Source organism: Bombyx mandarina, chromosome 16 (genome assembly GCF_030267445.1).
Source record: "Bombyx mandarina strain Sakado chromosome 16, ASM3026744v2".
In the NCBI taxonomy this organism is placed as follows: Eukaryota; Metazoa; Arthropoda; class Insecta; order Lepidoptera; family Bombycidae; genus Bombyx; species Bombyx mandarina.
Genome location: NC_143222.1, coordinates 557802 through 581237, shown reverse-complemented (window position 1 = coordinate 581237; position 23436 = coordinate 557802). Strand labels below are relative to the sequence as shown.

Genomic DNA, 23436 nt, shown 5'->3' with positions numbered 1-23436 from the left:
TCGGATAAAACTGAATAACAGCGATTCAAACTGTTTAATTTTTGTCAATGTTATTGCACAGTGCTGCGTTGCAATCGCAGAAATATTTCCACCATGAGCACTAGTACATAATAATAATAACTGGGAATAAATCACGCACGGTCATCCAGTCCCAAATTAGGATTCCTTGTGTTATGTGTATCAGAGATTGACATGCATACTTATGCATGTTTAAATGTATAGATAACTAGCGGCCCGCTCCGGCTTCGCTCGGGTATTTATCAAAAATGTCAACGATATTTGACATTGTTTTGTTTTTTTAAAGAAAATAGCACTTATTGCGGCATAACTATAATAGTTAGTTTTTGTAAATAATAATGTGTTCTACAAAGTCGTAGTACATTATTTTATTCTATCATCAATAGTTTTCGCAGGGCACGCGATGTTAAGAATATTTTAGGTAATTTTTTTTCACCTTGGGTTACATTATTGGAGTTTTAGTAAGGATCCCTAATTTTTTTCAAAAAAGATTATAGCCTGTGTCACTCGGTAATAATGTAGCTTCTAAACAGTGAAAGAATTTTTCAAATCGGTTCAGTAGTTTCGGAGCTTATTCAATACAAACAAACAAACAAATCTTTCCTCTTTATAATATTATATTACTAGCGGCCCGCCCCGGCTTCACTTAGGAAGTAGTGCACGCGATGTAAAGAATTTTTGGTAATTTTTTACACATTGGGTTACATTATTGGAGTTTCAGTATGGATCCCTAATTTTTTTGAAAATATAATAAATATAGCCTATGTCACCCGGGGATAGCGTAGCTTTCCAATAGTGAAAGATTTTTTTAAATCCGTTAAGTAGTTTCGGAGCCTATTCAATACAAACATACAAACAAATCTTTCCTCTTTATAATATTAGTATAGATAAACATTCAGACTAAGAGCAAACAAACATTTTCATCACACAATGTTTTCCCGATGTGGAATCGAACTCACGACCCTCGGCTCAAAGGTCAGGGCTGCTTACTATTGCACTACCGAGTCAGTCAGTATATACACGTGATGAGCACGGGTTGGTCCCGCCGTCTTGTCCAATGCTTTTTGCATCGCAACAAGTCTTTGCATTGAGTAATGGATTGTAGTGAATACATAGATATATAGGGGATATCGATTTTACATTGTGAAAAGTGGCGTTTATATTACATACGCTATTTAACGAGGTCTTACCATGATCACGGAGAGACTCTACCGGTAGCTCTACCCTACTTGTTCTAACTAATGAATTGAGAATGTGTGAAAGCCCGTCAAATAATAATGCATGTGGTGTAAATAGCTGCGAAAGTTTGAAATAATTCGCAAGTTGTACTTTCGTTGTATATGTATACTGGTGGTAGGACCTCTTGTGAGTCCGCACGGGTAGGTACCACCACCCTGCCTATTTCTGCCGTGAAGCAGTAATGCATTTCGGTTTGAAGGGTAGGGCAGCCGTTGTAACTATACTCGAGACCTTAGAACTTATGTCTCAAGATGGGCGGCGCATTTACGTTGTAGATGTCTATGAGCTCGCGTAACCACTTAACACCGGGTGGGCTGTGAGCTCGTCCACCCATCTAAGCAATAAAAAAAAAAGAGCTTCAATTGCCACCTTAAAGAAAACAGGCGCGCGTTCTCTGTTCATTAAAGTATAATCAATGCACTTTTGCCTGAACAAAAATTGCCGTATCGTCATCTTTTGATATTCCATGTTCCTGATTTACTAGTGGATCTTACGTGGCGTTTCTTCAAATTTATTAGGTCGTGAAAATTGGTATGTCTTGGAGCTGAATTCGGTGGTTGTGTACTGGCCTCAGGCAAATTGAGAATTGTCTTAGAGTTTTGGTTGAGATTAGACCACATGCGAAGGTCTCTATGTAAAGAAATAAAAGGCAATAGTCCCCTACGTTAAGGTACCTGTGTGCTTATTGCGAGTTTCTTAACGTTCTCGACAGCGTCAAAGTTAACTCAAATTTGTATGGAGTTGGAGAATTTGGCTACGTTTGCCGCTAGGGGCGCTGTTCCAACTGCATACAAATTTGAGTTAACTCTTACGCTAACGAGAACGTTAAAAAACTCGCACTAAGCACACAGATGACTGCTGCTCCCTCTATACAGTATGGTCTAATAACTACCAGTAATTACGAACCTTTATAAATACGTGTTCGCCCAATGTTAGAAATTCGACTGTTGTTGAAAGAAAAGAAAAAATGGGTTTCTGAAAGAGTTTCATTGGTAAGCAACATCAAATATCGTTAACAATCTCTAATCCACAAAAATAGTTGACAAAGAGAGAAGAGGATGTATTTTCTTTTCTTTTTTATAACATTGACGGGTGAAAGAGCTCGTGGGTGAATTGTTGTTCAGTGGTTTCCGGAGTCTATAGACGACATAACTGCGACTTGAGGCCCTTTTTTATTTTTTTTGTTTAACATATCAATCTGGATTGCAATTCAAAACAGGTGCACACAGAAAAAAATTAACAATTGAACAGATGCCTAAATACCTTGTGTGTATATATACATGTATATACATACACACATACGCTCACACACAAACACACACACTCACACACATATGTAAGTTACTATCTAATTAAATTAAATATAATGTATCATTAACTGGACAATATTAATTAACTAATTTACAATGTACATGTCTCAATGTACTTGGTATCCCTCTTTGTAAATGAAGAAGTGACAATTTCCAAAATATTTTTACTGGTAACACCGAAGCGCGTTCAATAGCAACTGGACAAAAGAATCGATTAAGAGGCAGCCGAGGAGATATTTGTTCGCAATCGTTTGGTCCTTGCGTTTTTCTAATTAGACTAGCTTTTGCCCCCGATTCCGTCCGCGTGGAATAGTTACTTTGGCTAACGCAAAATTTTACCCCCCACTTCATTTACGTTGAAAGTGAAAATATGAATGAAAAGTGAAAATATGAATTATAGAATATAGCGACCGGCCCTCGTTTCGCTTCGGAAACTGTAATTTATTATTGATTTCTCTACTATTTAATGTATGTTATTATACATATAAACCTTCCTCTTCATTCACTCTATCTATTAAAAAAAACCGCATCAAAATCCGTTGCGTAGTTTTAAAGATTTAAGCATACATAGGAATATAGGGAGAGAGAAAGCGACTTTGTTTTATACTATGTAGTGAATAAGGAGCTATTTAAACCCCTATTTTAAAACATTATTTAGTGGTGCTCCACTTGTATTGGTCTTACCGTGATGTTATATAGCCTATAGCCTTCCTCAATAAATGTGCTATCTAACACTGAAATCATTTTTCAAATCGGACCAGTAGTTCCTGAGATTAGCGCGTTCAAACAAACAAACTCTTCAGCTTTATAATATTGGTATATATTGTGGGCTTAGGAGTTTGTGGGACAGATAACATCTCTTTCATTGCAGTAGGAGAAAACTGAATTTTAATTCCGGATTGCTTGCCGGTAAGACATTTCAGCATCAGCAGTTTTGTAGTCAACGCGGTTACCAGGGCTAGTGGTGTCATGCGAGATAGTACTGTTCATATGGAAAATATAAATTTATTTAACATATCCATAGTTCAATGACACTTCCTACGCTTTCCTTATCAGGATGATCGCCTATTTAAGTAACAAAAAAAACCGATATCTTTTGTACAGATACCAGAATATAACCATGTAAGTGATTCATGTGTTTAGAATAAATAAATAGTAAGTTTATGTCCTTTCTTTCAGTAGGGCAAAATATTCCCCTTTTTTAATAACGTTATTTGACAGAAGCCACATACTAAGTTAAATATTTCTGTCAAAGAAGGATGTATGAACATTAATTACTTTTATACCCAAGTCTGGATATCTTCACACTGGCTGTATGTAACATATGGACCTCAATCTGTAATAATATGAAGTGCTTCACCAATCAACACACGTGTTTTAATAGGTATTGTTAGATAGCAAGGGTAAGTACAACCGTCTGTACCATTCTTGTTACCTAGACACGTCCTTACGGATCCATCAGATCCAATAACTTTGGCATTAGATGCCTTCGGCTCTAACACTAGGCGCAGACTTAGGGACCCCGGTAACCGTACTCATCGAACTCGGCAAAAAGTTCGATGTGCAACCTAACCCATGCATCAGCCCGCTGAGTTTCTCACCGGATCTTCTCAACGGGTCGCGATTCCGATCCGGTAGTAGATTCATTCGCGAAGCAACTACTCTTGAGTTGTTAGGTTTTCTTCGGAGGCGCTCGGGCACCTGTTAGCTAATTCCACCCCTCCTGGCTGAGCTTTTGCTCGCCTTACTTGCTTTATCTTGGTAAAACCGGAAAGGTCCCCGGGCCACCAATAATCCATTAATCATAAAAAAAACCATTCTTGTCTTAATGTATTGAATGGTGCGAATTAGGATTTCGACTTACTGGTGGTAGGACCTTTTGTGAGTCCGCACGGGTAGGTACCACCACCCTGCCTATTTCTGCCGTGAAGCAGTAATGGATTTCAGTTTGAAGGGTAGTGTAGCCATTGTAACTATACTTGAGACCTTAGAACTTATATCTCAAGGTGGTAGGCGCATTTACGTTGTAGATGTCTATGGACTCCAGTAACCACTTAACACCAGGTGGACTGTGAGCTCGTCCACCCATCTAAGCAATAAAAAAAACTTAATCGCCTCGTGGTAGGGGCTTTAGTGTGTCTTTGCATTAAGCGGACCGAGGGCGATTGATCTAGAGAAATAAAATAAAATTGAGATATTGGCTCTTAATTTCCGGAAATTGTTACAAGTATAATTTAAAAAACTACTAGACGATGACCGAGCTTTGTTCGGTTTTTTTTTGATAACGCCATCTTGTTGTGTATTTAAAGCGGTTAGTTGCCCTCAATTAAGAAAAATAGTATTATTATTCGCCAATAGACGTCGGGAAGAGTTGTTTATTGAAAACACGAATAAAACAACATTTTTTGAAAATAAACCGTAGCTAGATCGATTTAACGCCCCCGAAATCCCCTGTATACTAAATTTTGTGAAAATCGTTGGAGCCGTTACCGAGATCCAGATTATATATAATAATATATGTATATATACAAGAATTGCTCGTTTAAAGGTATAAGATGTGTTATTTTTTATTTTAATTACGGAGTTTAACGTTGCTAAAATTACAGTAAAGAGATACTGACTTATAATTTATGTTTCTTTTGACCTTTATAAATGTCGCAATTGGTATACATATTATCTTTAATTTTCTTATACAGAGCACACTGTTTGTATGGACGTTTGTGTCAATTTGTCTGAGCCAATACGTGTTTGATGACGGCTTTAACGCTTTGAAGTTCACGAATTCGCGTCGGTTAACCGTTATTACAATTATTAGATTAATGCTATTAATTTATCTAAGTTAAGTAAATTGTAATTGTGAAACTATTCTTCCCACATCTACAAAATACTCTGTTACTTTTATTTTTATTATAAAATGAATTAACAATCGTGAGATATTTTATTTACATTAACATTGTTTTTAATGAAGAATCTAGAGACTGTTATTACTAAATGCTGTGTAACTTAAAGAATTCATCATTGCTTTGTATTCTTTTTTTTTACATTGCCTTTGTAGGCAGACGAGCGTACGGCACACCTGATGGTAAGTGGTTACCGTCGCCCATAGACTTCAGCAATACCAGGAGCAGAGCCAAGTCGCTGTCTACCGCTTAATACTCTCCACAAGCCTCGTTTGAAGAAGGACATGTCATAGCGCTCGGGAAACACCGTGGAGGGGAGCTCATTCCATATCCGGATGGTACGTGGCAAAAAAGACCTCTGAAAACGCACTGTGGATGACCGCAGTGGCTCCAGGTAGTATGGATGAACTCTACTCCAGTGGCGGGCTGTGCGATGGTAAAAACGAGACGTTGGTATTCAACTTCAAACGTTCTGGAAGGAGATAAAACATGGTGTTACGATTTCTTAAATACATTACGATTGGTTTCGATAGTAATGTATTTAAGGATAGGAAAGTGTCAAAGTAGCCCCGTTAATTAACAAATTAAAGAGCGGACGGTTAGCGCGGTATGGACATGTGATGCGTAGAGAGGCGATGCATGTGACTAGGAGATGTATGGAAATGGTAGTGCGAGGTAGAGGGGGAAGAGGTCGATCGAAGAATACATGGATGGAGTGTGTGAATGACGATATGAGAGAGAGAGAGGAGTGGGTGTTAAGATGACGGCTGATAGAAGAGAATGGAAGAGAAAGATTAGCTGTGCCGACCCCACCTAGTGGGTTAAGATGGAGAAAAAGAAGAAGATTGGTTTAAAAAAAGATTCCCGTGATTATAAATTTTCAGATAATTTGAAGTTGAAATTACGTTGTAATTGAAATCCTTTCAACCGTGTTCAGTGCGTGGAAGGAAGTCTGAATTAAAATTCTCTTGTCTATCTCGCCTCTTATCTCCTGACTAAGTTCGTTGTAGAACTAATATAGATTATCTTTCTCGCAGCTAACTAGAACAACATCGATCAGATCGTCGTTCAGGTCTACCACAAAGCAACTACTCTTGAGTTGTTAGGTCTTCTTCGGAAGCGCTCGGGACCTGTTAGCTAATTCCACCCCTCCTGGCTGAGCCTTTGCTCGCCTTACTTGCTTTATCTTGGTAAAACTGAAAAGGCCTCCGGGCAAGCAATATTCCATCAATCATAAAAAAATATTCTCGTCGTCATGTATTAAATGGTGCGAATTAGGATTTCGACTTAATTACTTCGTGGTAGTCCAGGATCTACCACGAAGGACTCTTCCTTTGTATTAGATCCTGGCTATAAAGGAGTTACCGTAGTGAGAGTGAGCCGCGGGCAAACAACTGAAGATCAATTTATCACATAGGGAATGTTTTTGGAAATTAACCATATCGGGTTGCTCTATTAGAGGGAGGTAGGTCTTGGGAAATCAGATTAAATGACATAGATAACAGAAGTATTAGATGCGGCAAATAGAGAATAAAATTAAAAATCTAAAGTGCGATGGCCTTCGAACACACCGGTAGTAATGTTTTAAATAATGAACAAAGAGTTAAGTGAAATAAAATATAAAATTGTATTATAATAAAATATTTTATACGGTTTTCACGAGTCGTCTGCATAATTAATACTACTTTTATGGTTTATTCATGCGTTTTTATTGTAATTATAATATTCCCGATGTTTCAAATGCTATACAGTGGCTCGAGTGAGATGAGGTTAAGCCGTAATAGTAATTTGATTTAAAATTGTAATGTTTTTGTAAAATTATATTAGCATTGCTGCTTTAGCGACTACTTAGACTTTCAATACAGCTCATGATTACGATACGTTTTTATTTTATTTATAGCATAAAAGGATGGATGAGTTGACAGCCCACCTGGTGTTAAATGGTTACCGGGGCCCATAGACATCTACAACGTAAATGCCGCCATCCATCTTGAGATATGAGTTCTAAGGTCTCAAGTATAGTTACAACGGCTACCCCACCCTCCGAACCGAAACGCATTACTTCTTCACGGCATAAATAGGCAGGGTGGTGGTACCTATCCGTGCGGACTCATAAGAGCTCCTATCACCTGTAAAACTTAAGCTATTGCTATCTCAGACAATTTGAAAAAATAAAATTTCAATTTAATTACGTAAATTAGTGGACGTGTTGTGAGTCCGCATGGAATAGTCACTGACTTTCTCTACTAGAAACTACTAAGAATATAGCTAACTCTTCGTTAGTTGTATCTTTCTAGTAATCGTTTTTTTTATTGCCCTTGTAAGCAGACGAGCGCACGGCCCACCTGATGGTCAGTGGTTACTGTCGCCCACGGACTTCAGCAATGCCAGGGGCAGAGCCAAGCCGCGCTGCCTACCGCTTAATACTCTCCACAAGCCTCGTTTGAAGAAGGACATGTCATAGCGCTCGGGAAGCACCGTGGAGGGGAGCTCATTCCATAGCCGGATGGTACGTGGCAAAAAAGACCTCTGGAAACGCACTGTGGATGACCGCAGTGGCTCCAGGTAGTATGGATGAACTCTACTCCGGTGGCGGGCGGTGCGATGGTAAAAACGAGATGACGGTATCATCTCGAACAATTCCTCAGAACTAAGTTTGCACAAAGCTAATACTGAAAGCCGTTTTTACGTCTCAAGATAGACGGTGAGGAGCTGTATCTCTGGCGTCGCCTATGGTCCACTTACCATCGCCTTTCATTATGGCATCAATCGCAGTGGACTCTTCAATATACGAAGCCAAGCACTGTGTATATTGTTTGTATCGTCCGTGTCAATACTCAAGGTGACTTCTACAGATCACCTTCGGGCGATGTATTGTGTGACATACAGCTCAATCTCTACAAACTTTGTTTGCAAATCTGGAAAAGGTTGGAAAATGAAACAATAGAGTTTTGTATCGCATCTTCACGGTGTTATCGCTCCGTCACGGTCGCAAACGAAGTTTACGATCATATGTTTTTACGACTAGGGCTCTGTATACGAGATCTGTATTTTTTTTCCTACCTATGCTGATAGCTTGGAGAGGCTGTTTCAGCTTCTCCTTGACGTGTAGGTAGCAAGAGCAATGTTTCGCAGAATCCACCACCGGATCGGAAACGCCATCCATTGAGAAGATCCGGCGAGAAACTCAGTGGGCTGTGTCTGTGGGTTAATTTACTCGTCGAGCCCTTCGTCGCAAGCGACGGGTTCGACGAGGACGGTGACCGGTGCTTGAGGTACCTAAAAGCGCCGTTAATGGATCGGGAGGATCCGTAATGACGTGTTTAGGGCGACGTTTTATTTGGATTCTCGTACTTCTTTCCTCTTTAATTGGTGTTTCGATCTTTAGAATTTTTTTGATTAATCATTTTATGATATCTTATTCTGATATATGCAAATCGATAATGTATTTTGACATTCTCGTGAGCTCGTCGCTTGCAACGAAGGGTTCGACGAGTAAGCTAATCCATAGTCACAGCCCACTGAGTTGCTCGCCGGATCTTCGGCGCGTTGTCGCGTTTCCGGTCCGCTGGTAGACCCTGCGAAGCACTACTCTTGCTAGGGCTAGTGTTAGCAACGTCCTCAGGTTAGTGCCCCGTGGGGTCATCTACGCGATCGGTTACGCAGGCATAGCCTCTCAAGGCTTACCAGCTTAAGTTGGTAAAAAAGTATTTTGACATTACATATTATTATAAAGAAAAACGAAGAAAACTAGTTTTTTATTTTTATCTTTTTGGCATTTGAAAAACTTTTTTTTATGTGTAAATATGAATAATAATATAATGCATAAAAATATGTCAATCAAAACGGATAAAGTAAAACGAACAGCAAAAGAAGAAACAAAAAGTCCCTCGTTATGGCACCTTACAATGGATATACAACTAGAGATGTTACCCAGAATTTATTTATTTTATTTATTTATTTATTGTTAACATAGAAGTAGAAACACAATCATAATTTGCATCGGTGCTTGAACTAGCTGATAAAACCTGTATCTCAAGCAGCAGTGCTCCTCGTACAAAGAAAGCTTTACTTGAAATACACAAAAATGGACAAAAATTAAACTGAAATTCATGGATTGCAGAATGACGTCAGGGCCGATCGTTTGACCCATGCCTAATTCGTTAGATACCCACTCACTGTCAGATGGATCGAGTGCTTGTTTGCCAACAAAGCTAATAAAGAAATTAGAATAAATAAAAAAAAAGGCGGCAATAAATCAATCACTAGCGTAATATAAGCTGTAATTTTCTTATACGAAGTATAAATGCTAGGTACCTATACAAACTCACTCAACACAACGCGTATAACTGGTTCCCCGCATCATTGCAAGTCAATGTACCAGTTATTAATTATCTTTAAATTTAAGCACTAATCCAAGTATCACTATTCACTATATCCAGCTTCAATGTAGCACGTTTCCATTAACGGTGCCACAAGCACCGGTCACCGCCCTCGTCGAACCCGTCGCTTGCGACGAAGGGCTCGACGAGAGAATTAACCCATAGAAACAGCCCACTGAGTTTCTCGCGGAATCTTCTCAGTGGGTCGCGTTTCCGATCCGGTGGTAGATTCTGCGAAGCACTGCTCTTGCTAGAGCCAGTATTAGCAACACTCCCGGTTTGAGCCCCGTGAGCTCACACGTCGAGGAGAAGCTGAAATAGCCTTTCAAGGCTATCAGCATAGGTAGTGAAAAAAAAGTCGCACGTGATTTGGAAAAAGTGAAAATATTTCAGAGGTTAAATGTGATGGTGTTTTGAAACTTATCGTGGATGGATATTATACCAGTACCTTAGAACGCACATTGAATATACCACACAAAACCAATGCAGAGAGCAAGCACTACATCTCCCTACACGTAGAGATCTCAAGCGATCCAAATTCATCATCTCTACTCAATTAAAATCTATCTCTACTTTTCGCGACTTTGTCTTAAATGATCTAAAATAATAGAGTCGTAGTTTAAACATGACGTAACGCATTCCCGTTTGTGTTGATCGTAGAAATAAATTAACATATATGTGTGTAATTAGTTGTACTCATCGTTTATTCATTTGCACACATGTCGTAAACAGGGTCGCCATTTTATTGATTATTTCAGGAAATGTTGGAAAATTATATAGTTATAATAGTGTTTTGGATCGTTCACTTTGCTTATAAAGAAGATTGACCCATTTTGATGAATTGTAATATTTCGTATAATATAATATCCAGTTTTTTTTTGTTTATATTGCCCTTGTAGGCAGACGAGTATACGGCCCACCTGATGGTGAGTGGTTACCGTCGCCCATGGACTTCAGCAATGCCAGGGGCAGAGCTAAGCCGCTGCCCACCGCTTAATACTCTCCACAAGCCTCGTTTGAAGAACGACATGTCATAGCGCTCGAGAAACACCGTGGAGGGGAGCTCATTCCGTCGCAAATACATATATCAATCTATCTACATGAGTCTAATCTTCTAAAATTTACTGTTTGTTTGAGGTCCTACCACCAGTAATTACGCAAATTATAATTTTCACATTTTTTTTTTTCTATTATACGATGTTATTCCTTCGTCATTCTTGAATATCTGTTAAGTATGTTTAAAAAAAATCGGTACCTGCCTGTGGAATTTGAACACCGAGACAATAGCATCGCTCGATATAAGTATGCCGGGTGTCTTATCCATCAAGCCACGACGACTACAAAATGCCTTTTTCGAAATTGTGTCACAATTCCGGGTTGTCAAAATCCTAAAAGCAGCTTTAGACTTAGAAACCTCAAATATCGGTCTAGATATTTCTACATTAATACTAGTGGCCCGGTGGTCAAAATTCGACCGTAATTAATTTAAATTATAAGTTTGAAAATTATTATGGTTTATTGTCAAAAACTATACTTCTATAATTAAAGATTTCGCCAAGGCTACGCTATAGATGAATAATATTAAAGACAGAAAATATTAATTTATTCTCAATTAGACCACATACTTCAACAATAAACAAAAGAGTATATAAATGCATTTGTCTGTGTCAAATACATGGTAGTGTTTGTAATGTTTTATTTATTGATTTAATGTATTTTTAGTGTTAGTGTATTTATGTGTATAATTAAAAAAAATATTAGCATGTTGCACTCCTTCTCTATATTCTCTATAAGATTTCTCAATATTCTCTATAAATAATAGTTTTTTTTTTTTAAATAAACAAATAGTTTATTTATTATATATTTATATATATATGTGTTTTGTGTCAAATACCATGCGTGTATTGTTTTTTATTGATTTAATGTATTTTTTATGCATAATTTTAAAATATATTAACATTCTGCACTCCTTCTCTATATACTCTATAAGTGTGGGAAATTTCATACTCCACCGTCCGCGCAATTTTCGTAAAAGGGGGTACAAAGTTTTTGCTTCACGTATTAATATATAGATTAATACGATTTCTAATATTATTACGAACGGCGTGGTGGACAACCCTAATCGTGAATGGTGCTAGTACATAATATTATGTGCGTGTAGTTTAAGTGTATGTTTAAGTTATGTAAGCTAATTGCACTTGTTTTGGTAAGGCAAACGAGGGTGCAATTCACGGGATATTAACTGTAAATACTTTGAGATCACTGGAATTCTCTAAGAAACATAAGAGTTATGATTGTACCGTTTATGTTAGTCTTCTTAAAGTTCAATTTCAAGTAGGTACAGAGCAGGTAACAAGAACCTTGACCTTCCCTACAGCTAATCCGCCCCTAGCTGTATGGCTTATACGTTTATTTACGGTCGAAATACGATTGAGTATTTGACTGTTGTAACGGGAAGTTCATGACAAATTGAGGCCATCAGCGCTAAAGTGGCCTAACCCACAATTTTTCATAATCAGGCTTATAAATATGTATATTGCAATTTATTTATTATATAATTAACTAGCGACCCGCCCTCGTTTCGCTTCGGAAACTGTAATTTATTATTGATTTCTCCACTGTTTAATAGATGTAATTATACACATAAACCTTCCTCTTCAATCACTCTATCTATTAAAAAAACCGCATCAAAATCCGTTGCGTAGTTTTAAAGATTTAAGCATACATAGGGACAGACAGATATAGGGACAGAGAAAGCGACTTTGTTTTATACTATTTAGTGATTTTAAATCCTTAGTTTCACCCATATTATAAGTATAACCGATGGCTTTGTAAACATTATTTTTTGCGCGTATTGTTTTTTTGCCTACTCAAATCAACTTTATTTTATAAACTTTATTTTAATCAAATACAATTTCTTTTTTAAAACGATCTCTGAGAGGGACCCCGTAACCGTACGTAGTTAAACTACAGTATAAATAATCAGCCCGTCTATTTAAGCATAGTGTACATGTAGCCATCTTCAAGCGATGAGTGGTAAAATACCGGACGTGTTTGCTTTTTTTATGATTGAAGGATTACTGGTGGCGCGGAGTCCTTTCCAGTCTCACCAAGACAGGTGGGCGAGCAAAGGCTCAGCCAGGAGAACGTATTTCCATCGAACGATGCGACTGTACCAATATTGCGAATCCTTCAGCAGGTACAAAATTTTATAAATAACTATGTACTTTTAGAACATCCTTTCTAAATTATAAATCCGAAAGTAGCCCTAACTGTTTGTTTCTACATCCAATATCTGAACCGATATTGAGGAAATTCGATACGAAAATAGTTTGAGCTCTAGGAAACAATATAAGATGCTTTTCTTCCCACTCCCATTGCCCACGCGATCTCAAGTGTAGTCCACGCGAGTGAAGCTAGATAGAGGCTTAATAAAAATAAAAGCAGTAATTCATTAGGTACCAGCTTGCTTGTGTCTCAAGAAGGTCTGCTTTGCACGTGACCCACAGTAGTCCTTTGGACCACTAGCAATCTCTCCAAATCCAACAAAAAGATGATATCTCGATGTGCTTCGGTAGCCACTAGACGGACCCAGTTGTCTAAAGGTTTGTTTTGAGCGTTTCCTTAAGGACAATTTGGACTAATTACGATTTTATAAAGTGACAAAAAAACTAAAAGAAATATATCGTACATTAGTCAATATAGACGCGAAGCCGATTAAGGTACGGGGACCCATTTACAAGGTCACACGTAATCCGGATGTCTTAAGAGGATTTGTCTAATACATGTGAATTTCGGGGGTTAGCGCTGTTTTTTTAGGGAATATAGACGGATGAAGTCCTACGTTGGTGAGCCTACACAATGTTATATTTACGGACCTCAGTGACGGCGTTTTAAGTGGGTTGTTCCATCTATTGTATTTATAGCAATAGAAAGGCGGAATAGGGGTTAAGAACAAGTTACCCAAATTTATAAATTTTGAGTCGAAATAATTTTTTTTATTGGTCTTGTAGGCTGACGAGCATACGGCCCACCTGATGGTGAGTGGTTACCGTCGCCCATGGACTTCAGTAATGCCAGCAATGTCATACACATTACACAGCAATATGATTTTTTCTTGCCATGAAGCTTAGGTAGAGATCTCCAAAGAAGTATCAGGATTCGACTATTTGTCTTTTTTTTTATCGCAAAATACTCTGAATGTGTTAGAAAGCTAGGCTATCTATCGTTCAATGTAAGTGAAACTTCAGGTCATTGCTCAAGTTATAGATTTAAAAGCAACTTTTCGCTAAATCGTCCGCTTATCATCTGCGTTTTGTATTGGTGGTAGGACGCTTTGTGAGTCCGCACGGGTAGGTACCACCACCCTGCCTATTTCTGCCGTGAAGCAGTAACGCGTTTCGGTTTGAAGGGTGGGGCAGCCGTTGTAAATATACTGAGACCTTAGAACTTATATCTCAAGGTGGGTGGCGTCATTTACGTTGTAGATGTCTATGGGCTCCGGTAACAACTTAACATCGGGTGGGCCGTGAGCTCGTCCAAGCCAATCTAAGCAATAAAATATATACTACTATACTATACTATACTAAAATACTAAATATTTTAATTATAAGCTAATATGTATAAGTAGTATAGTATCAGAGTCTACCCGCGCCCTTCAGTCACACCAGTCCAAAGGGCGGGTATTGTTTGTCTTTCCGCGTATTCGTAGGCAAAGGGCTGACGATGTTTATTTGAAGATCAAAGGGCTGTCGGCAGGAACGAACTTGTGAAGTATTTTCATTTGTTACGCCATTTTGTTTTTTTTATTGTACCAGAAAATGAAACATCGTCTGCTAGGATGATATTTTTGCAGGGTAAGTTGCATAGAGATAGATAATTTGCTTACTCAGAGTGGCTAAGCTACTTATTGTATTTTGGAAAAGATGACGCGGCTAGCTTTTCGAATTGTTAGGTATTCCTTGGACGTGTTTGGGTGGCTGTTAGCAAACTTGACTCCTCCCGGAAGGGATTCCGGCTCGCCCACGCTTCCTGATGGTAATGGCTTTTGGATCAACAATGATGTGTACTTCCCAAAAAAAAAATCGGTTGTCTGTAAAGTCGGTTTACTGACGATAGTTGAACGTGACAACGTCATAAGAAAATACTGATCGAATGGTTTCATTTCTGTATAGCAGCTGTCCACGCGGATGCATCGCTCACTCAAGTAGGAGAGAGACAGATGTCGAACGCTGCCGAACGCGGAGCCGATTGTACATCTTTGTCGCTCGTTGCGCGCTCTCGCTTGCACTTCAAGCCTTAAATGGAACGCCTCAGAGCGAGGTAACTCCGCATGAGTCATGTTTTTTCGTGCGTGCAGCCGGCTCCATCGAATTATAAGACGTTGTCACGTCAAAAGCTCTGCGTGTTGATATTAATAAATCCTCTCTGCTACTAATTCTTAGGTATGTACCGAACACAAATTTCTGACAGCAAACTCTTTAAATTTCATGTCTTAACGATGATGGCAGTCATGTTGAGATATGATGAAACGACATACTAGTGTGCTCCGGTGATAGTTTGATAAAGGGAATCTGATAGAAAAAAAGCGTCAGTTGTCTAATGATGTTTTTAATTTAAAAATAAATATTGTTATATACACCGGAAAAGAATATATCTCTCAAATATTAATAAAAAAAAGACCGTGGTTCCGAAAAATCTATGAATTTCACCTTCAACACTTGAAGTCGGTTCGCATAGTATTTCATATATTTCAAGGTTTCCAAATGTTGAATTCTCTCACAAATCGATGTATTTTATGCAAATAAATGGACAATATATATTTATGTCAACGCTGTTATTGTGTGTTTGTATTGTGACGTGACACAGTCGGCATGCGGCTCTACAAACATAGAGTCGAAATATCAAAAATTCATACAAAAAAATGTGTAGTGTTTAGTTTGATACAAGAATTGATTTCAGATACCGTATTTTTCTGTAGAGGATTTAAACTGTAAATAAGTTTTTTTTGCTCATTATCTGTAAACACAGCGTCAATGCAGTCATCATGAAACATGAGATGTAAGTCACAATCAAACAGTGTAATAGCTATACTAACCACTCTTCAAACCACAACACGAGTCTTGTTCGCGCCAGATATAGGTAGCAATAAATAAATACACTCTATTGTATAGATCTTACTCTTCAGACTTGTCGTATCACTTGACAAAAGTATGTTAAAAGTGACTCCATTATGTATGACGTCATTTGGGGCCAAAATATATTTTTTTTAAATGCTTTTATGACCTGGTTGCTGAGACCTTTAAGTCATGTCTTATTTTTAATTTATATTCTTATTTTTATGAAAAATGATAATATGGAGTGAAACGAAATGAAATGAAGATGATTAATTTGAGATATTAATCTATTGGGATGAAATGACATGATATGGGATGAAACATAATCTTAGTAAAATGGTGGACATTTACTGAGATTTTTTCAGTGGACTTTTTGGAGGATCCCGAGAAGTTACGTCCAGCGGCTTTGTTTCATTTTCCCACATTTGTGCACTTTCACAGATATTAAACAGATAATAAACCACCGTTATTACACATTTAAACCTGAAGAAACACTAAATAGACAAAATAAAACAAATCACACAACTTCACTCCTCGCGCTCCCCCCAAAAAGTCCGGGCCAAAATAAATCACAATATAACCATAGATTATACACGTCGATTGTCCATACATGATATAGGATGTGATTGTTAACAAACATTACAATTAATCTTTAGTATTTAGTGTTTAGTGGTTTCAAATATAACCGATTAATATTTTAAAAAAACATTGATTAAGTAATCTCTTGAATTTAATTATCAACTCGGACAGTTTACTGCATGTTACATTGTTTTATTATTGTGATCCGGTCGCCCGAATGTAATATAAAATGTAATAAAAGCCAACTCAAAGTCGCGTAAGACAATTAAAAAATATGTTTTGCATACATAATAAGGACGTCTTGTTAAAACTAGTTTTATATTTCGTGTCGGTGGAAAAAAACATGGCTTGAAATGTTGATTGATAATTGAATCCTCGAAGATTTAATACAAGGCTTTAAACAAAGCTACATGATATATATATGTATGTATGTATGTGTACATATATGCAAATGTATTTCACTGGATTGGTACACCGCGCGTAGTTCGTTTCCAAATGATTCTTGTCCACCTGATGGTTGTCTGGATGAGACTCTGAGTCTCTCTCTCTCTTTCTCTCTCTCTCTCTCTCTCTCTCTCTCTTTCTCTCTTTCTCTCTACACAGTTCCAAGACAGAGTATTACGTGGCGGATTGCCGGTTGATTTTTCTGCGTGTTTCGGCCAAAACGCAGCTCGTCTAGGATAGATTACTCGCATTACGCATCTTAGATGCATGATTGGATTCGTCTCCCACCTCGTGTTAGCCGTGGTCCATAGACTACATTGAATATCACCGACGTTAATCCGGTCACCGTCCTCGTCGAACCCGCCGGTTGCGACGAAGGGCTCGATGAGCGAATTAACCCATAGACACAGCCCACTGAGTTTCTCGTCGGATCTTCTTAGTGGGTCGCGTTTCCGATCCGGTGGTAGATTTTACGAAGCACTGCTCTTGCTAGGGTTAGTGTTAGCAACCACTCCAGTTTGAGCCCCGTGAGCTCACCTACACACGTTAGGGCGAAGCTGAAATAGCCTCTCAAGACTATCAGCATAGGTATTGCCTATGCCTATTTCTGCTGTGAAGCAGTAATGCGTTTCGGTTTGAAGGGTGGGGCAGCCGTTGTAACTATACTTGAGACCTTAGAACTTGTATCTCAAGGTGGGGGGCGCATTTACGTTGTGGATGTCTATGGGCTCCAGTAACCACTTAACCCCAGGTGGGCTGTGAGCTGGTCCAACCATCTAATAAAATCCATAAAATACTATATTGTGGGTATCATTTTTTCTAAATAAGTACACGGCTATTTAACATATGCCACTATGTATCGTAATGAAGAAAACCCGCAAATTATGGAACTTTGAAATTAACGCTACTATATATCTGAGCTTGCGACCGTGAAGACGTAATAATTTAAAGTAAAACTACATCCGCGTCTGAGCTTAAGCGTAACTTCTCTTCGCTTCTGGAAGCTAATCTGAAACACGAGGTCACTAACCCGTTATCCGCTATTTCATTTCGCATTAAACATTAGCCCAATTTTTTATTTTTAGTTTTATTGCTTAGGTGGGTGGAAGAGCTCACGGCCCACCTGGTGTTAAGTAGTTATCGGAGCCCATAGATAACTACTACGTAAATGCCACCGCCCACCTTGAGACAAGAGTTCTAAGATCTCAGTTTTAACAGTACAACGGCTGCCCCGCCCTTCAAACCGAAATGCATTACTGCTTCGTGGCATAAATAGGCAGGGTGGTGGTAGCCGGTGTGGACTCACAAGACCTCCTACCACCATTAAAAATTTAGTATTTAGTATTTCATCGATATTTTTAATTGTGTTTTCTCTTAAACAGTAATCTGACATTGTACATAGATTATGGAGTCTATCAGCGCAATTTTCGACAAATAAGTAACAATTTTATACTCCATTAATTTAGTTCAATTTTTACCACTGGCAACACTGATCATAATGAAAATGTTAACCGCCTTTTTGTTTGTGCGTTGTTTATTACTAATATCAGTATAGGTTGGCATTGCCGCTACGAACCTAGAAGCAGACGTTCCATCCTATATTTCCAATGTTAGGAGTACTCGTGATTCCATTGCTCTGAATCAAGATAACAGCTGAATGTTTATAAAACGGGTCGAGTGTTTTTACAACTATACAGCAATAAAAACGAGAATAGACTTGTTCAAAATGAATTAGTTTATTTGGTTTTTTTATTATTACCGAATAGAAAACAAGCATAGCAAACGCAGATGTAAGCTTTTTATTTATTTAGTTTTTATCCAAAGAAGGCAAACGAGTCTAGACTGTACGGCTTAGATACCTTAGCCATCGGGATGTCAACAGGTACCTATCGGCATTATTCACTTGAAATACTTTAAGAGAATATATTGGCAAGTGGAAGTATACACTTTCAATATTGGAATGTCGTCGAAAGAAACGCAAAAGCGCGTCGAATTAGCGATGTCATCCCATATAACATGCAATTTTTAATACGCTTTTATTAGTTTCAGACGTATGTATGTTTGTAACGGAATCTTTGAACATGATTTTGACCCCCTTCAAAATGTCGGATTAACTCGAAATTTCGTATACTTATTAAGGACCGATGACAATACAATATTTAAAAAAAAATGAAATAAAAAATTGAAATTCCACTAAAAAATGAAAAATAAATAATAGTTTAAAAAAAACTTTCAGGATATTATCAAAATAGCCCTTCTACTCATATCTGTTCATAAAATATTTATAACTACTGATATCATGCACCCTACGCTTTTTTTATAATAAAATCATTTTTTCTTACACTGTTTTTAATTTAAATTTATTAAGATTTATTTATCTATTTTTTAGTTGGGTTTTCTATAAAAGCGTATTTTTTTTGTTTTTTTTTAAAGTATTTATTGTTAAAACAAATTCATTTACAACAATGAAGTTAATATGCAGACTGTTTTTTTTTCTTTTAGTAGCGATATTTTTACAATTCTTTATTGTCTTTATCTAAATTGTTATAGGAAGGGTCAGAGAACCGTTACAATCTCCATTATGTCCTAAACCAGTTGATACCCAATGTATCTGAGAGTTTAATCCCTTAAGAGCTCCCTTCCCGCTAATGATCCGTTTATTTTTTATTATATATTATTTACCGTTACTGGTCAGGTAACCGCTCAGCATCATGAGAGCTTTGAGCTAGTCTCTCTTCCGGTGCTAATAAACATGATAAGTCATTATGTTACACAATTAAAACTGTTTGCATAAAATAAAAATTAATAAAACTTATTGTACTAAAACAACACTTTGAAATCAAAAAGGTTTTAATTATTTTATTTAAATTTCATGTGAAAAAGATGTCAGATAATAAAAAAAAATATTTTATATTTTAAATGATGTTATCTAGAAAACAAAATTGAGGCGTGCTTAATTAAAACATAGGAGTATAAAGATCGACTCTTTAAGAAAAATCTTTTGCATTAGAAAGAAAAGAAAAAAATTCACAAACCTGTCACTCTTTCCCGCCTTTTCCGCGTCAGTTTCCACAACACGTCCGTTCATTATCATTAACACATCACTGTTCCCATAAGATATTGAATAAATTTAATTTAAGCAATAAACTTTGATTTACGATTAAAATTTAATACAAAACTTTGTTTAATAATTTAAAAAAAGCGAATTGATATGTTTTTTATTTAAAATCCTAGCGTATTTTTTTGTTTATATAATCTTCGAACACAAGCGCCTTTTGTTTTAATCCCAGTGAGTTTATTAATTTAGTTAAAATTTTCTAATATTCCTTTAATACGTAGTTCTAAAAGTTTGTTTTTTAACGTAAAAGTAAATAAAAGGAAAATTGAGACGTCCATTCGTCTCAGGACGCCATGCGTTTGTGTTGAGTTCACTTCGGATGCGGTGAGGCCGGACGGCGCATAGATTAAGTTGTTTTAGTGTAGACGGAGCCTTAAAGGGAGAACTTACTCTACAATTGGGATGAAGCAGTCCCGTTTCAAAGGAGGAGGAGAGGAGGAGGAACGTGGATTTCCACGATGACCTGGAGCTCGACTCTGTCAGTAAGTATCTACAGTCGGCATCGCTGCGCCACTTTGAAAAGGCGGCACGACATGAGAACCCTCTTGTCGTGGCCGCTGGAAACTACATATCCGATTCTGTAGACTGAATGTCAAACCGTCGACGTCGCCCAAAGCACGTCATTACGGATCCTCCTGATCCATTAACGGTGCTTTTAGGCACCACAAGCATCGGTCACCGTCCTCGTCGAGGTCGAGAACACTCCGGTTTGAGCCCCGTGAGCTCCTACACGTTAGGGCAAAGCTGAAATCGCCTTACAAGGCTATCAGCATAGGTAGGGGAAAAAAGGTACCTATGTACTCAATTATACAACACTCTGCGCTTTCACGATCTCATAGTGATAATATGACTTCAAGATATTAAAAAACTAAAGGGACTACGACACGAAATCGAGGATGTTTTTTTTAACTGAATAGTTATTATTTTAAATAATAACGAAAAAGATTGAAAGTAGAAGTAATTTGTTCGTGTATCGATACTAATATACTGATTTTGAAAGCTTTGAATTAAGTTACTATTAATTAATTTGTGTTGTTAGGAAATTGTCAGAAGTGAATCTGAAGTAATAGCTGTGTCACCATGGAATCTTGTAGCTATGACTTTTAGAACATGGTCTGTAGTATTCACTCATTATATTTTACCTAATTTTCAATTCCTAGCGGTATTTCTAATATCATGAACTATGGATTCGTGCGTTGTAAATACGTACTATCCTGTCATTTTCTGTCATTATCCTGTCCTGTCCTAACGGCCGTCTGCGGTAGTGGTAAGTGACATGGTCACTACCCAAGAGGATCGCGGGTTCGAATCCCGCCAAGGGAAGATATTTGTATGATAAATATAAAATGTCTTTTCCAGGGTTATGGATGTATATTAAATATATGTATGTGTATAATAAAAAAAAAACTTACATTTATTTCCGTTATCTGGTACCTGTAACACAGGTTCATTACGAACTTAGCACGGGACCAGTTAACGTGGCGTGATTGTTAGTAAAAAAAAATAAAAAAACCGTTTTTGTAATTATACTGAGACCTTAGAACTTATATCTCAAGATGGGTGGCGCATTCACGTCGAAGATGTCTATGGGATCCAGTAACCCCTTAACATCAAGTAGGCTGTGAGCTCGTCCACCCATCTAAGCAATAAAAAAAATAAAGAACTTCAAAATAGCATTTTCATTTTTTTAAAAACTTAATTTTTAATACGCAAAGAATATTATTGTCTATCTGAGTGTAAATATTCTATGAGAGAAACCAGTTGCTTTGCCCGGTCTCGGAGTGTGGTGCGCGCGCCGCATATTGCTTACGGTACTGTTGTGGTGTTGTCTCATTAAATGCGATCAAAATAATACCGAATAGCGCGAGTCGGCAAGTCGTCAATTGCTACACAAAGCCTCACCCATAGATTTTCCGGGCGACTGGATTCATTGCTTTTAGAATGTATTAAGAATATTCGAGATAATCTTTATTAAAAAAAAGTGTGTGTGTGTGAAGTCACGCACGGTAGAAGTGAAACTTATAAATAAGATATAGATATACTGACTATCCCACCCACTACACAGAAGCACACGTATGGACAATGTTTAGTGACGATAGTGGGGATTCTACGAAGAGTCGCACAAAGAGGAGATCGAGAACGTCTAATGTGTTCTCTCATTCTCTCGCCGGCTGAATCCTATACATTTATGTGTTTTTGTCTCTATGGACTTATTTTTTCGTTTCATTGAGTTTGAAATCACAACGATTCTAAAGAAGCTTCACTTCGCCAAGACGGTTTCCAAGCTGTTTGTAGATTAATGTTTGTTTTCGATAAAGTCTTGTTGGAAATTTATTGATTTATAATTGTTTAATTTATTAAAAAAACATTCGTAAATTAAAAGTATCAAACAACAGAACAGTCATTATGTATAGTTCAAATCATGTTAATCTATAGATATTAATTGCTCGTTAATAGCTACTACGTAAACAAACACAACACAAATACCTCTAAAAATTTAGGTTCGTTTTATGCAATACATTTTCACTTTTAGAGTTATGCACATTTTGAAAGAGAAAAAACTTGCGAATGTACATACACAGAAGAAAGTGGAACTTTACTGTTAGCTTAACTTTTCCGGGATACCCCGCTGGGCCAGAACCAGCGTACCATAGGGCGTGGTGATAGCGGGAGGAGATGCCCTTCGTCTGAAACACCACACCTTACCCCTCTGCTCGGATCAAGTTATGTCTCATGCGAAGTTCAAACCCTTACGCACGTAGGTACGCTAAGTTACGTAATTTTCAAATAAAAAAGATTATAAGAAAATCGGATCCAATTTCGAAAAAAAACAACTTTAATATTGTTTTCATTTATAAACACTGTTACAGTTTACTTTTTTATTTTTTTATTGCTTAGATGGGTGGACGTGGTCACAGCCCACCTGGTGTTAAGTGGATACTGGAGCCCATGGATATCTACAACGTAAATGCGCCACACCCACCTAGAGATATAAGTTCTAAAGATCTCAGTACAGTTACAACGGCTCCCCACCCTTCAAACCGAAACGCATTACTGCTTCACGGCAGAAATAGGCAGGGTGGTGTTACCTACCCGCGCGGGCTCACAAGAGGTCCTACCACCAGTAATTACGCAAATTATAATTTTGCGGGTTTCACTTTTATTACACGATGTTATTCCTTCACCGTGGAAGTCAATCGTGAACATTTGTTGAGTACATAATTCAATAGAAAAATTGGTACCCGCCTGGGATTCGAACACAGGTGCATCGCTCAACACGAATGCATCAGACGTCTTATCTCTTAGGCCACGACGACTTCTAAGTAACAG

General features: G+C 37.7%; 1 protein-coding gene across 2 annotated transcripts in view; it reads right to left on the bottom strand.

The window, feature by feature from the left end:
• The window catches only part of LOC114246292 (calcium/calmodulin-dependent protein kinase kinase 2), a 160038-nt gene that overhangs the window by 47759 nt on the left and 88843 nt on the right, over positions 1-23436 (bottom strand). Inside the window, exon 1 of one of the 2 annotated variants that reach the window (XM_089733805.1) lies at positions 20024-20427. The exons of the other annotated variant lie outside the window; for it this stretch is intronic. Coding sequence (XP_089589931.1) covers positions 20024-20082 — 59 coding nt within the window. The 5' untranslated portion in view covers positions 20083-20427. Of the gene's footprint in view, positions 1-20023; positions 20428-23436 lie in introns of those variants that run through there. 2 annotated transcript variants of the gene reach the window in all.